We start from the raw sequence: 16,904 nt of genomic DNA, 5'->3' as shown, positions 1-16,904 counted from the left end.
GGGATTTTCTAAGGATAAATTTTATCCAATCCTTTATGTCTGTATTGTTAGGTGGCCTATCACCTATGGATGCTCTGTCATCAGGCGGGTTGTGTGAGGTTTTCTAATTGAAAAGAGAAGTGTGTAAGTAAAGAGAGGTACTGAATACAGCAACTGCCCAAAACTAAGAGTAAGCCCAATCATATATCATGGTGGGAATTCACAAACAAAACAAAAAAAATAAACTATTGCGGGTTAAAATGTTCCGTTTTATAAAAGGTTGTATTTGTGAAGTATAAACCCATATTTTCACACGATCAAAACCCTCGCGCTCTCTATTCGCATCTGAATTCTCAGTCGCTTCTCGAACCCTACTTCTTCCGCGGTCTCTCTCTCTCTCTCTCTCTCTCTCTCTTCATTTTTCTGTGTATTTTAACTACTTCGTGCATTTTAATTCTCGTTGTTCTCTTCGTTCGCAAAGTTCCTTTCCACTCTGCATTGCATCAACTTCGCATTTCAAATCGTGTGTTTTTTCCTTCTTCCATTTCTCACCTTCGCATAAATCCATGCTTCTTTCTGTTGTCCGAGCCAACCCCATTGTTTATTTTTTGGTTAGGACGGTGTGAATGGATACGTAGACATTAGTTTTACTAAGATTTATGAACTCGTTAGTTAATAGAACTAAGAATTGCATTTGCAGTGCTTAACCTAGGACCAGACATAACTGATTAACGTTTTATTCAGTTCTTTTGGTAGATTTGTGCTATATTGTAGCTTGATGGTAGATTGTGATCTGGGAAAAATCACTGTTTTTATAGGTAGCTTTAGTAAGTGTAAACTGAGTGATATATATTATGAGAGGAGTGGTTTATTGTGAAAGGTGAAAGCAACAAACAATGTAATCAAGCCCTATATATATGTATAGGGCAGTGCCTCCTCAGGGTGAGGGGGCCTCTGCCTCCATTTTTTGATACGCGATACTGTTAATATTATTTTCAATTTGGCTTGCCCACCTTAGTACATTAGTCTAGCTCTTCCTTACTTTGTATAGAGTGTAGATGTAGATACTTTTTCTTTGATTGATTATTGAGAGGATATGTTTCTCTATTCAGGTGATTGCATTTGAATTCCTGTAATGGCGGTGAGTTACTTGCTACTAAATTTGATATTTTTCTTTCATTACTCCTTTTATTTTTCCCTTCATCTGAGGATTTCTTTTGTGGTGAATGCTATAGATTGATAATATTTTTAAACATGAAGCCAGTGAAGAAAAAGGAGAGCGGGCCAGAATGGTGAGCTTGTTATGCTTTTATGTTTTGGTTTGGTTTGGTTTGTTATGATTGATATACTACTTCTGATCTGTATCAGCAAATATTACCATGAACTATTCTTTTTGAGTCTGGGGAAAGTTGGTTAACTTTATCTATGTGTGTTTTATGATTTGGTCTTGTTCAGGCTTCTTTTGTTGGAGCCATGGCTATTGCTGACTTGGTGAAGACAACCTTGGGGCCAAAGGGAATGGTAAAATCTCTTCTTCACTCATTACTGTATGTGGTGGTGATAAATGATTTTATTTTCTACTCATAACTAATTCATATATCTTGGATGTGATAACTGCAGGATAAAATTTTGCAGTCAACAGGTAGAGGACGTGAAGTTACTGTCACTAATGATGGTGCTACAATCTTGAAGTCCCTCCATATTGATAACCCAGCTGCTAAAGTCCTTGTTGGTATCCTTATAATCTTTTATTGTTGTGTTGAAAGCAGCTTATAATTTTTGGAGCTTGGAAAGAGCTAATGTGAAATGCCTATTCATGTTATTAAAAGGGTTTGAAAGTAATGAAAATCAATAGATTTTAACCGTGGAAAACTCAACACTGATTCCAAAGCAAAAGGTCTAGGTTTTGAATTTTCTAAAGTAGATGACAAACTTAGTTCCATTCCATAACAACCTAAACCAAATTGATGTCTGTTTGGAGCAAAAACCAAAATATATGTTACGATTTTGGATAGATTAAAGGCCACTACTAACCTATGGAACCTGCAATTTTAAAAGACACAGACAAAGATGCTTTTATCTTCTATCTAAATCCACAAAAAGAGATGCAAAAGTGCTTTGTTGCAGTTCATCACTGAATGGAACTTAACTATGAAGCACAGACTCTGACTCTGACACCAGACACGATACAGACATGGACACTTCGACACGACTAATGTCTAAAATATAGGACACACGATATTGCATACACCCACAAAGAGAGAGATTCTAATAAAATGAAATATGAGTAACATATAACCAAATATTTAAATTGATGGTATATTCATCTTTTTAAACCAACCTTCTATGTTTTTTCAAGTGTTTGAGTTGTGTAAAGGTGTCTTCTTAATTGTCTAAGCCAACAAAAAATCATTTTTAAATTGAAAACCTAATAAGAAGTGTTGGGCAAGTGTTGAACAAGTGTCGGTGTCCAAAATGTGTCCGACATACAACACTTCAAACAAGGGAAGTGTCCGTGCTTCATAGGAACTCAACAATTTGATGCAGCATAAGTGAAGAAAAGCAGAAAAGGCTCTTCAAATTTCTCAAAATAGTAATTCCAGAACTCCTTCTACCTGAGAACCATATAAAGTAGATAGCCTTGGAACATCTGTAAGTATAGGAGAGTGGCTTAACAAAAATGGCTTTGGATCATGCCTCCAACTGGGGGATTTAGGTAATTAAGATACAAATCTTGTGTTTAGCCAGATCCAATAAGACATAGCTTTACTATCATTTCAAGAAGAATTTGAATTCTGTTTACTTACTAGACATTGCCGGTAGTCCATAATGAAAGCATCGATGTTGTTAAATGGTGCCACCACTGCTGCCATGGCAGAATGGTGTGGTGGAATTGTTGCCAACTGCCATGGGCAATTTGTGAAGGGAGGCCCGCTCTGGTGGCACCATAGGCTGCAATGACATGTTATAAGGTGGAATTTTGGCCTTCCGCCATTGATAACACTGGAAACACAGCTTAAGAGTAGACATTCACAACTTTTCAACCATGCCTTTGTTTAGGCTGGTCTTCAAAAGTAACATTCAAGTTCAATGTGTAAACTGGCCTTACTGGCTCCCTGAGTCCTGATAGTACATATGCAATGAATTTGTGCTTACTCATTGGTTAGGATGTGGGCTTTTTGTTCAAATGCTTCAGCATCTTTCAGGCAACATTAATCTTGGATTTGACAAGAAGTTTTTGGATAACTTAGCTAATGGTAATGCTACTTGTTTATCTTTGAGGTGACTAGCAGTTTGTAACCTGCAATTGCTTAATACCCATCCAGAATAGTGCTAGTGTTTGTGCATCCAAGGTTGTCAAACTCTAGATGTAAACTTGTGTAGCTTCCGTAGACTCAACTCATAGAATTGACTTGTAAACTCTTTGTAAAGTTGTAAGAGTTTACCTAATGTGAAAAACAATATTAAAAAACTTGTTAATGACATATGCTCAACAAGATATTAACACCACAATAATTTAACATTTAAACTTGATAATAAAGAAAAATAACAAGCTAAAATGATAAAGTCAGGTAGTACATTAGTACTAAATAAGATCAAACTACGTAAATGACCGAATCATATATAAATTAATAAATACATAAGTTACTAAAGTGAAAACATTTAAATAAGAAACTAATTTCTTCAAATCCATTGAAGCCTTGGTAAAATACTTTTATTGTGTGGTCAATGGGTGGCAAAAAATACATTGGAATCCAAATTTGCTTCTTGATTCGAGAGTTTATGTGAGTTTACACGAGTTTACCCAGAAAAATCTGATGGAGTTAACTCGTTTTATCTTCCTAGAATCATAAAATTGTAGGAGTCTTAGAGTTAACTTGAGAGTTTGACAAGTATGGACGCGTTGGTAATGCTGCTGCCTTTTGACTTATAGTTCACAGGTTCAAATCTTGGAAAAAACTTCTCTACTTTTGGGGGTTTTGGGTGGGGGTAAGGTTGTGTATATACCTGATCCAGATCCCACTAGGTGGGAGCCTTGTGTACTTGGTCACTGTTTTTAATACCCGTCCAGTTATTAATAAGAGCATTGGTGTGGATTTTTTCTTTGCATGTTTAAATCATAAGATAACCATCCTTAATGCAAGTTAGACATATCAAAAGTACAAGATGATGAGGTTGGGGATGGAACTACCTCAGTTGTTGTATTGGCTGGTGAACTTTTAAGGGAGGCAGAAAAGCTGGTTGCAGCCAAGATTCATCCTATGACAATAATATCAGGTTCATTTCTTTGTTTTTCATCAATGGTCCAACTGCCCTTATGATGCAAATTTTGTTGTGTTTTCATATCGACAAATTTTCTACTTTCAACTTTATTGATTCAATTTGTGAATACGAGGCAGTTTACCCATTAAGTAATTATACTGGATAGGAAAGCAACACCTTCCTTATTCTGCATCATCCATTTTTAATATGCATTTTAAATAGCACGTATTCCTTTGGTGTCTAGCATCTTTGAATGTTCCTTTGAAGCTAGTGAATGTAAAACATACTTTCTGTTAAAATTTTAATCATTCTGGCTTTCTAATTAAATTAAGGATCAATTGTGAATGGTTGTGATTGAGAGGTAGTAATAAAAGTAATCAGTGAAATAATCTCCATTCTCATTCTTTTGTTTTCTTTCAAACTTCCAATGCTGCCTGATCTTTACTTACTTTTTTCCCCATTGTTTTTAGGTTTCCGAATGGCAGCAGAGTGTGCTCGTAATGCTTTGTTGGAGAAGGTTGTGGACAACAAAGCAGATTCTGGTATTGTTGTTTCTCCCCCCTTTTGGATACAGATTTTTCAGGGTTGTATCATTGTTCTGTAACCTTTTAATACATTGCTATTACTATTATTTAATACATTAATTTATTTTATTGTCCAGAGAAATTCAGGTCAGACTTATTGAACATTGCAATGACTACTTTGAGCTCCAAGATTCTCTCACAGGACAAGGATCATTTTGCAAAATTAGCTGTGGATGCTGTAATGAGACTAAAGGTGAACTGTGCCTATCCTACATAATGCCAGTTTTCAATTTTGGTAGATTTAGGTAGTAGCATCTCCGCTGTTTGCCAAGTTTTCACCTTTAGACACCAGATTCAATCTTGATCTATATATTTTTCTTCATACTTGGCTTAAAAACTTACTTAAAAGTATGTTATTAGGAAGTTAGATTACAAAAAACTTGTATATGAATATGATCTGACAGTTTTATAATAGTTTTTTACAGTATGAATGTGGCTATTCAAATTTCTTCCAATTCATAAATAACAATGAACTAAATTTTTTTAAGATGATTTCATAATAGTTAGTTTGGAATACTTTGTAAAGACTCAGAAATAATTGGTTGAAACTTTTTCTGGGTTATGGCTGTTTTTCATTTGGAGAAGTGAATTTTTCCCTTTCTAAATAAAGTAGGAAGTGTTCTTTAGTTGACTTGTTAAGTTGTAATATAGTTATTCAATTTTTTTTACTCTGCAGACTATGCAAACAGATATTATTATTTGTCAAAGGATTTTTTTTATTAGTTTGAGCTATATTGTGATTAAGTTAACTATGTCTTTTCATGTTTTCATTTTCTTGTATCTAGCTTTTTAATGATGTGTTTCAAATGCAGGGAAGCACTAATTTAGAATCTATCCAGATTATAAAGAAACCTGGAGGCTCATTAATGGATTCATTCTTAGATGAAGGGTAATATTGCTGAAAAGTTAGATTATTTTGCAGTTTGCGAATAGGAATACTTCAACTTGTTTACTGAATCCTGGTGTATCTTTTTATAGAGTTGCAGAGACAGTTTTCAAGCCATTTAAATAAAGTCAAATGTTTATAAAAATTTTCAACTTCTATACACTTTCCTGCATAATGAAGGATTTTGTTTTAATAATCTTGTTATTTATTTTTCAAGCATTGCTTATCATTTTATTACTCTGGGTAAAAAGTAAGCTTTCTTTCTGTTTTTAATTTTTTGATCAGATTCATTCTTGACAAGAAAATTGGTATTGGACAACCCAAGCGGATAGAGAATGCAAAGATACTGGTGGCAAACACTGCCATGGACACAGACAAAGTGAAGATATATGGTGCACGTGTTCGTGTTGATTCTATGGCTAGAGTTGCTCAAATTGAAACAGCAGAGAAAGAGAAAATGAGAGAAAAGGTGCAGAAGATAATAGGTCATGGTATCAACTGTTTTGTTAACAGACAGTTGATTTACAATTTTCCAGAGGAGCTCTTTGCTGATGCGGGAATATTGGCTATTGAACATGCTGATTTTGATGGTATTGAGCGTCTGGCTTTGGTAACTGGTGGTGAAATTGCATCAACCTTTGACAATCCTGAGTCTGTTAAGCTTGGGCATTGTGACCTTATTGAGGAGATTATGATTGGCGAGGATAAACTGATTCATTTTTCTGGTGTTGCTATGGGGCAGGCATGTACAATAGTTCTGAGAGGGGCTAGGTACTTGTTACTCATTTATTATTTAAAACCCCTTTCCAGTGTTCGTATACTTAGGCATTTTATTGTTAATAACATATTACGTCAAATCTTTTTTTTGTCAGCTGAAGTTTGATATTTTAGCAGTAGGATTTGTTTTTAATGTTTTGTTCGATTCAAGTATAATCACTACCTATTCATAGTGGATTATGTTACTACATTTTTTGCTGTTTCCATGCTGATTTAATGAAATTTCAGATCTAGAATCCTGTATATATTTACTTTCAGAATATCGGATATGGTTATTGAGCCCAATGATTTGACTTCTGAGTGCTTGAATTTTGAATGTTACTTATGCATGTCTTCATGACTTCATGACTTCATGTATGCTCATAGCATCATACTGAGTTAGTTTATGCCTTTTAATCTTTATGTAGTCCTGTCCAATTTTTTTGATTGTTTCAATTGATGCATTGTGAGCTGGACATGTGTTGGAGTGCTTTCTTTGCATGGGTAGACATCTTTTTTTTCAACAAACTGGAATGAATGTTTTTTTTTCATTTGCTCTTTAAGTATGACATATCTACTTTTGTTTCAGCCACCATGTTCTTGATGAGGCTGAAAGGTCATTGCATGATGCCTTGTGCGTGCTATCTCAGACTGTCAATGACAGTAGAGTGTTGCTTGGAGGTGGGTGGCCTGAGATGGTGATGGCAAAAGAAGTTGATGCGTTGGCTAAGAAAACTCCTGGAAAGAAGTCTCTTGCTATTGAGGCATTCTCCCGTGCACTCTTGGCTATTCCAACGATCATTGCTGATAATGCTGGTTTGGACAGTGCTGAGTTGATTTCTCAACTCCGGGCAGAGCATCAGAAGGAGGGCTGTACTTCTGGAATTGATGTTATTTCTGGCTCTGTAAGTACTGAAACTAGAACTGTGAATTTATTTGAGTGGGCATCGTTTTTGAATTGCTACATCTGGATGTATGATATTGCCACATTTCCTTTTTCTCTTGGGTTGGCTGTTACGAGGTGCAGTCTTGCAGGAATATCTTCATAAGTTTTTTGATTTAATTTGTAATGTTTTATTGTTGTCTATATGTAGGTAGCTGATCCTTTTATGCTTTTAATTAAATTTCCCATATATATGTCTTTTCTTTACATCCCTGGTGGACATTTTCATCCTGGTTACGTGCCTAATGCTATGTGCGTGTATAACTGATTAGTAGGAGCAGGCTTTTACTATGGTTTGTTAGTCTTGGAAAAGTATCCTGTGCTCTTTCTATTTTCTGTTTGGCTAACTTACTTTGACCCATGTTGTATTTCTGGTAGGTTGGAGACATGGCTGAACGCGGAATATCTGAAGCATTCAAAGTCAAGCAAGCTGTATTGCTATCTTCAACAGAGGCAGCTGAGATGATCCTTAGAGTTGATGAAATCATCACTTGTGCTCCAAGGAGGAGAGAAGACAGAATGTAAAATATGAGGGTCCTTCTTTGGATGCTTGGGGTGCCATGGCATTTTCTTGCGTAGTTTTACGAGTTCTGTGATATTTATATGGTGGTTGTGATTGGAAGAACTGGTTGTAATGTTAAAAAATTGTTAGATCAATTTTGATTTGTTTTGGAACCCAGTCGCATGCCAGTGAATTGGGGTGGGTGGCAGGGTCAGGTTGGTGGAGAAATTTTACGTAGAACCATTTGTTCCTACCCTGCAATTAGAGTTAATTATGTCTATTTGAATTTAAAGACATGATCTTTTACTTCATTCTTCAATGAAGATATCTTGAGATTTTTCGTTAACCTGCGTCTTTAAAGATTCTTCCATCCTTTACAAATAATTTAGAAATATCGGCTCTGCCTTTTATGTATGTAGACGGGTTCTATCGTGCACTACCCAAACTTGTTTCGCACTTTGTGAAACTTATTTTTCCCCTCTATTCCAGTTTTTCCCTTTTATCTTTAATTTTTTATTTTTCATTTCCTATTCTCCACACTTTTATCAGTTTTGCTGAGGAGTATTGCTTCAAGTACAGCCGCACATTGGAGCCACCGGAATCACCTTATACTGTTGTGTCCTTTTCTCTTCCTTCCTCTTGTTCTCTTATTTCCATGCTTCCCCTCTTCTCTTACCTTCTTTGCAGGTGATGATGATGAGGTAGTTGTGGCTCATTGTTGATGATGACTTCTTGAGTGTGACGACGACAGGTTTTAGGTCTTCGATGTGTCGCTATTGACCATGACTTTTGCATTTACAATTGTGATCTCTTTTGCGAGATTTTTTAGTGCAACTTTCCATCCAATACATCGTTTTGCATTTTCGATTTTTTTTTATAGATCTATAATTTGAAATCTGGTCTTGATTCTATGTTTAGATTTATGTGGAGGTGGTGATGCATGGTGGCGTTATCATCGTGGCTAGCATGTTTGGTTGTGGGATAAGGGGAGGAGAGGTGGGAGGGCCCCCAGAAATTGCTTTTCAAAGCAGCGTGCGGTGGTGAGATGAGGGAAAGAAAAAAAAAATGAATTTTGACGGTTATGGGGGGTTAATCATCAGTGAAGGTGGAGACAATTGAGAATTAAAACATAAATCAGGACTAAATTTGATATGCCATTGTAGAAAATGGGGAATTAGATTTGCTATGTAATTCATTTTTAGATTTCCCATTGTTCTTCTTTGGGATATGCTATGTAATTCTCTTTTTTGGATAGCCCATAATGGTCATCATTTAGGTTGGCAGATTGACCAAGTTGATCAAGTTCTCTTCAACAATCATCAATTTGATCTTTGAACTGTCTCCTAAGATTTCTATTGCATGAATTCATCTCATCTGTGCAAGCTTGGATTCTTTAAGGGAAGTCACCTTGAGCATCTTGTCCATCCATGTTGAACAATGCCTACGAGTTCAAGTTCTGGGAGCCATGAATTTTTGAAGCGAAAAGGTTTGTTGGTGTGTCTCTTTCTTCAAGCATCTAAGTGGATAACAATGGGAGAGTGATCATATTTTGAAGATATTCCATTCAACAACTTGAAGTTGAGGAACAAATTGATCCATTCAAGAGTTGTCAAGCTATGATATAATTTCCCCTCAACAACATCATATTTTCCATGTCTCCTAGCCCAGGTGTACTGGTATCCTTCCGTTAGGAGATCCTGCAAATTACAATCAATGATAGCTTATTTGAAACCATTTATAAGCCACGTAGGATGATCCACCAAACCAATTTTGTCTTCATTGGAAAGCAAATCATTGATGTCTCCAAAGATGCACCAAGGGAGGGAAGTGTTGGTTGCCAGAGATTGAAAGAAGTTCCAAGAATCCTTTCTTCTTTCTCTTTTAGGAAAATGATAGAAGCCTATTAATCTCCAAGTTGGAAAGCATGCTTGATGAACTTGGACATTAATGAAATTGGAAGAGAAGTTAAGAAGATGGCATTGAAAAGGATTTCTCCAAAGAGCTAACCCTCCACTTCTATCGCTAACATCTACGACGAAGTAAGTTAAAATCAAGTTGAGTTTTTATTTCTTCAATGTGTTTGGATTGAACTTGGGTTTGACATAAGAAAATCATTTCAATGTAATAGTTCTGGACTAGGTCTTAGAGGGTAGGAATTGCACTCGAGTTGTCTAAGTCCCGACAGTTCCAACTAAGGGGCATTATCCTCTCCAAGTTTGGGCTCACATTCGTGATTTGGCTCCTTTCCGCAGGCGTTTTACTTCTTTACAGGCATTACTGACTCTTTAATTAGGGGCAGATCCACATCAGGTGTTCAAGGAAAATTACGTTGTCTGGCTATAGCAATTACAGTCTATTGCATTTGGCTGTCTAGAAACAAGCTGATTTTTGAAGATTATCAATTTTCTGTAATGGAGGTTACTAGCAAGATTAAGTTTCTTATGTATAGACAAGCGCACCTGTTGCATTTGTTTTAGCATCTTGATATAGGTCTTCTTGTTTTAGGGAGATTTTTGATTTTCTTTAACTGCGGGATATGTCCCGTTTATTATTGTATCATTTTGGGTTTAATATAATTTACATTTTTTCCAAAAAAAAAAAAGATGGGGCATTATCCTTGGCAGGCCTGGTTGCTAGGGCCTTGGAATTAGGGTTAAGGTTTGATGTAGGTTGGAGAGTTGCTTCCATATGGTTGTTCATATAGGTTAAAGTGCTTTTATGTTTTGAAATTGGTTTTTTATGTATCTTAACACAAGTTGATGATGAGAATAGGATGGAAAATTATTGCCAATCAAAATATAGGTTAAAGTGCTTTTATGTGGAGGTTAACATGCATTAACATTCCTAGTATTCAAGAGAATTGAATCTAATGCTTCAAATTTGATACTCTATTTCTAACTTTTCCAAATTTATAATTATTGAATCCTTGATCTTTAAATTTAGATTTCATTTAGGATGATTGCAAGTTTTTGGTTTTTAATTTTAAAATAAAATGTGTTCGATTTTGTTCAATTTTAAAACATTTTCCTTTATTAAAATTGATATTCTTTTTTATTTTTAATTTCCTCATTTGCCTCACCTTATCTCTTGTATAGTAACTAATGTCCCACATGACACAAAAAATAACTTTGTGTCTTGTGGTGGGAGTATGTGTTGGCTTGATGTTTGTGGCGACGTATAGAGTAGGTATGTTTTGGTGTGATTGAGTCATGTATGTTCAATTGGCATGTTATATTCATAGGTATGACATGCTATATTCATAGGTATAATAAGAAGCCTTGTCAAATAGAGATTTTTTCTTTTGACCATTTTTTGATTGTTAATATGACAAATAAGGACTGCTATTACAAAGAGTACTACTTACTTGACGGTAAAATATCAATTGTTTGTTAAATTTTGTGAATTACGTGAAAGTAGGATACTCTAAATTTGAGAGTTCAAAAGTTTTATAAAACTCTTGATGAAAAAAAAATGAATGAAAAATTCTGCTGAATTGAATGGGATCCATGAATACAAAAAATAACAAAAATTCTTAATTTCTCAATATCTCTCTCACTTTTAAAATCTAAAATTTGAATTGATGTCCTTTCATCGAATCCTCCTAATTGCATTTATTTATCCAAAAAATTTCTCCGATCTTTGATGGCAGCCTATAGAGTAGGTGTGTTTTGTTCTGGTTTGAGTCGTGTATGTTTAACTGGGATGGAATGCTAAATAATAGTTGGAGTTAGTTAAGCTTTTGAAGCCACAAAATGAAGGACTATAATTCACTAATAAATATGTCTCCTTAACGTTGGAAGTGATCACAATTGTCAATTGGCATGATTGCATTTTGTTAAGTGAGATAACTGCTAGCCGGTGTTTAGTGGTCGTTTGCTATTACTCATTACGATGGAAAAAGAAACCACTGATCAAATAGCATCAACTCCACTTTTGGTTATAATTTTATAAATTTACAAGAATTTAACAAATACACCTAAGATCTTGATGAAATTTCATTAAGCCACTGACTAAAATTTCCGTCTTCATAGATTTATTTATCCTGCAATTCAAGTTTTTTAAAACTCTAAAAGTAGTTAATACGTAAGTTCATAAAAGACTGAATTTAACTGGAGATAAAATATACCAAAGACAACCAAAGTTTATAGGAATGGAAGGGTAGATTATATTTATTTGCTCTCTTCATTTCTAAGCTTTGGTTGGTGCAGTGTTTTATTTTTCTTTAAAAACTTTGATTGTTTTACAATACCAAGATGTAACTATGTATTTCCAGCAATACCTTACATATAGTAGAATGATTAAAAGGATTACCTATAAAACTTTAATTCTTACAAGATATTTGTAATGGAATATCAGTACTATTTCTTAGTGACATTTTCATTGAAAAAGAACACCATTCTATCAAAATGCTGTACATGGGACATGTGCTTGATACTATTGATATTTCTGATAAATTTAAAGAACAAAATATCAATAATTATAAATTAGAATAAGTTATACATAAAGTAATTGAAAACAATATAAAAATTTATAGAATGATAAATAAAAATACTTTATTCTAAATCTATATAAATTAAATATTTCTTAATTTGTGTAAAATATCAATAATTACAAATTAAAATAAGTTATAAATAAAGCATTTTTTTATTAGTTATACTACTAGTACTTTATATTGATCGCATAAATTTTACTCTCTCTGAATTTAAATATAAATAAAAAAATTATTTCACATTAACTAAGAAAATTGTTTAAAAATATTTAATTACATCAATCTTAATTTAAAATAAGTTATTTTCCTAAATCATCTTTTATTGGAATTTGATATAAAAAAGAGTAATTAAAATTAAAAATCCTATTAAATAAAATATATTTTAGATACAGACTAATTAAATAGAATAAAATTAATTAAAATTTGATTATATTTTTATTTGGCATATATTCAAATCTGAAGGGAGAATAAACAAGGAAAGTACTTTATATTGATTGCATAATTTTGGCATTCGTGTCATCAAATTGTTCATAGAGATTTTCAAACTAACATTTAAGATTAAGTGGTTGATCATTAATGAGCATATCTTATGGTTCGAAATATCGAAGTTAGGTTTGTGAACTTCAATTATTTGCATGCATTAATATTTCCCTACCTAGACCCTACTATATTTAGGACATAGACTCCTTTATTTAATTGACCAGATCTAGAAAATTTAGTGCCCAAGTTTTTTTTTAACTTTTTTATTTTATTTTGAGGGAAATAGTTGACTCAGTTAAAGACAAAAAAAAGACATTAGCATTAAAAAATGCATTATGTTTCTAAAATTAACCTTTATGGTGTGTTTGCTTTTTAACAGAGAAATAATATTAAAGAAAAAATTTGTACTTTTTTTGGAATCTACACTTTTTATACTTTACCTTAATTAAAAAATCTCTTTTATTTTTTATTATCTAAACCAAACACTCCCTTAGATAATTGGTATCAATTATTATAGTTCTGATTTTTATTACAATGCCCGACTTAAAATTGTGGTTTAATCTTTGTTATAATGTTCAATCTAAAAACTTTTCTGCATTAATTTTTTTCTTCATAAAGATACTCTTAATTAAAGTCAGTTATAAAATAGTGAGAGAAACATAACCAGTTAAATTTATTAGTTTTGTTTATGTAAGTAATTTTGGGAAAAAATATCAAGATAAATGTAATGTTATCAAAACATTAACTAATTTTCTTAATCATGATAAATTAGTTAATTGGACCTTATACTCCCATCATCTCATTATACTTTTGTCTTATTATAATTGTAGTGTAAAAAAAAATTATCCTAAAATATTTGTTATTTTAGGTTTTCAATGTAACATTAATTATGTTTTGACACATATATTTCTTGTAATGTTAATGGTGGACAACAAAATCTATAAATAATTTAATATTGATATAAGATTAATTTTATAAAATTATTATTTTCTTTCATCTATTTATTATTATTTTTAATTTGTATAAAACAACCTAGGATAACTATGATTTAAGATGGATGGAGTAATTGTTGTCATGGGTTATTTTAGATAGATAAAAAAATAATAAAAGAAAATAACAATTTTACAAGAATAATCCTATCATCATTAATTTACTCCCTTTGTCCCTCATTATAAAAGACCATTACAACTCATTTACATCTCTTACCAAAAGTAGATATTGCATTAAATTTGTCAATTATTTGTACTATTATTTCAAAATTATCCTTTTACTCTCTCTCTATTTACTTACTTATTTTTTGTTAATGCTTTGGGGATAGAATAATTAAATAAACATATATAAGAAAAAATAATTAATGCATTTAGAGATTAAAAAAGAGTTTTATAAAAATGAACAAACAAATTTTTAAAAATGATCTTATAATTAAGGATAGATGGAGTATTTTTAGTTTTTGTTGTCTATCATTAATATTATAAGTGATATAATTGGAAAAAAATAAATAATATTACATTAAAAAAGCTAAAATAATAATTATTTTGAAACTTTTTTTTTCCGGACGATTATTCCGAAACAAAGAAAATATTAATAAGGATCGGATGTATAATTTTTTCCACTTAATTACTTTTCACTGCGTGGAAAGAGAATGACTATGAAATTATCTCCATCGATCCTTTTAACAGAGAGGGAAATAAATATATTTACAAAATTTATTATTTAATGATTCAAAATTAAAAAGTAATTAAGATATTTTAATTAAAAAGTAATCAATGCAATCTTATAAAAAAAAATAGAAATATTTTTTTTGAAATAATCTTGTATATAGAAACAAAGATAATCTTTCAATAAATCTTTTTTTACTATTGTATAAAACGTATTAAATAAAAAATAAATACATTTAATATTTTAGAAATGTTATATTCATATATTCATATATAGAAATACATTCTATAAAGTGGTAGAGAGATCTATAAAGATATGTCATTTCTTGTGAACTAATAATTTGATATATTAATTGTTTTAAAAGTTATATTTGAATGAAAACATCATTTTAAAATAAGTATCATCAGCTTTTTAATGCAATATTTTTTTTTCTAGTAATACCTTTAATAGGTGTTATTTTAGTCTTTAATTTTTTAATATTAAGCTTAATTTTATAAAATTATTATTGTTTTATCTAATTATTAACTTTTTTCTGTATAAAATAATTTACAACGTCACTTATTTTTAGATGTAAGAGAGTAATTTATAATTCAATTTTGTTATGGTATTAATTATTTTTGTGACAATAATATATATATATATATATATATATATATATATGAAAAATACTATCCAGTGTTTTTAAAGGTATTGATTAAGCAACTTAAAATATATATTTTTAGGAGACAAAAATGTCTTGTTCATGATTTTTTTATAGAATTATTTATTATTATTATTCATTTTCTTAAAATCTAATGAATAAGATTAATAATCATGGTACAGGTGATTAATTCACCCTTATGTTAATCTTATACTCAAAAACATGATTGCCTTCACTAAACGTCATGCACATGATGGCTATTGACTTAAGCATAGAGTAGGCGTGACTAGCTGGGTGTGGTCTCGGTTTCCCTATGTTTAAGTTGGAAATTTATATATATAAAAAAATTATTGCTACAAATAATTTGACATTTGACATTGAATCTTTTAATTAAGATCTTAAATTTAATCTTTGGCTTCAACATGAAATTACAATTGAATATACCATTTATCTTGAAATGGGCTGACATGATGGAAGGAAAATTGTGTGTGAAATAAAAATTTCCTAGATATCTCCTAGTTAGAGAATTAAGTTGGGAATTTATTACACTATGTTTTGTGTCTTTTGACTTAGAAACCTTCATGCATTAAATTGGAAGTTAACGGTTTGGTTTTGGGGTGCATTACCTTGTGTCATAGGTGGCCAGGTAGGGTTTTCACTCGTGAATGATTTTTGGGATGGGGATTAGTCATGTTGCTGTCGGCTAAGTTGCTTAGGTTGTTAAATGTGATGGCGTACCAAATTCTTGTTACTCCTTCTCTTTCTAATTTATTTTAAAAGATTTTTTTATTATTTAAAATCCTATAATAACATATTTAAAAAGTATAAATAAATGCATTTCTAGGCATCTCAATAAAACTATTTTCCTTTTTTACTTTCTTAACCAGTTCTAAGGATCCTAGTTAATATTTGCATTTTTTATTTATAAAAACACTAGTTAGTGTTTTTAGAACATTAATTAAAGAATTAAAATATTTTTTTTGTTGAGATGTGTAAAATTACATTTTCTATAACTTTTTTGTGTTCTCCTATTGCTTTTACAATAAATAGTTATTTCTTTTAGTTCTTTAACCATTACACATCTTAAGAAAATGAACAATAAAAATAAAAAGAGTTTCTCTTAAAGTAAATAGATCTCTCATTTTTTTATATAGAAGTCAAGCATTAATTACTCTTACAACAATTAGTTACTCATTCTTATTTATAAAACCCAATTACCTAATTCATGAAGATTAAGAAAAATAATTAAATTAATTGATAATAATAAATTTGTCTTGAATTTATAATTTTTTTTCAATTATTATTGTCATTAATATTTTTTTTCTAATTGTTTGTCAATACATTCTCTTTCTTCTTTTAATTAGGATATTTTTAGTCTAAAAATAATAAATACAATAATCATTATAAATTAAATCTTATAAAAAGGAATAAACATTATTTCAAACTTAGGTCTTATAAATAAGAATGAATGGAATAATAAACTTTTCCTCCTAATAAAGTAGTTGTAGAGTTTTGTTTTCTATTTTACTCATTTTACTTTCCACTTCACAATAATTATAAATATATGTGTAAATTAATTAGAATTTTTTTTTTAAAAAAGTAAAAGTTTAGTAATTGATAAAAAAAAGTATAAATAAAACTTGGGTCTTATTATGATATTGAACTTTACAATGAAAAATAAATAAAAATATGACAATTAAAAAGAAACAAGAGAAAATATTAA

The 16,904-nt window shown here is 31.3% G+C and overlaps 1 protein-coding gene across 1 annotated transcript; it reads left to right on the top strand.

Annotated features, from left to right (window-relative positions):
* The first annotated feature begins 244 nt into the window (after positions 1-244).
* LOC114375425 (T-complex protein 1 subunit beta-like) lies at positions 245-8,259 on the top strand. The gene is made up of 12 exons (XM_028333203.1): positions 245-364; positions 1,092-1,120; positions 1,215-1,271; positions 1,435-1,500; positions 1,600-1,711; positions 4,129-4,257; positions 4,713-4,784; positions 4,904-5,019; positions 5,639-5,715; positions 5,998-6,483; positions 7,058-7,373; positions 7,790-8,259. The coding sequence occupies exons 2-12, from the start codon at positions 1,115-1,117 to the stop codon at positions 7,934-7,936; spliced, it is 1,584 nt and encodes a 527-aa protein (XP_028189004.1). The 5' UTR covers positions 245-364; positions 1,092-1,114; the 3' UTR covers positions 7,937-8,259.
* Positions 8,260-16,904: the final 8,645 nt, after the last annotated feature.

Source organism: Glycine soja, chromosome 11, assembly GCF_004193775.1.
Source record: "Glycine soja cultivar W05 chromosome 11, ASM419377v2, whole genome shotgun sequence".
Lineage (NCBI taxonomy): Eukaryota > Viridiplantae > Streptophyta > Magnoliopsida > Fabales > Fabaceae > Glycine > Glycine soja.
The sequence above is the reverse complement of the archived record's forward strand: the minus strand, read 5'-3'. Positions and strand labels throughout refer to the sequence as shown.

Bases quoted from the DNA above. Each gene is read 5' to 3' on its own strand.
- LOC114375425 (XM_028333203.1), top strand. The intron at 5,716-5,997 runs GTAATATTGCTG...TTTTTTGATCAG, and splicing joins GATTCATTCTTAGATGAAGG to ATTCATTCTTGACAAGAAAA. The intron at 7,374-7,789 runs GTAAGTACTGAA...TATTTCTGGTAG, and splicing joins TTGATGTTATTTCTGGCTCT to GTTGGAGACATGGCTGAACG.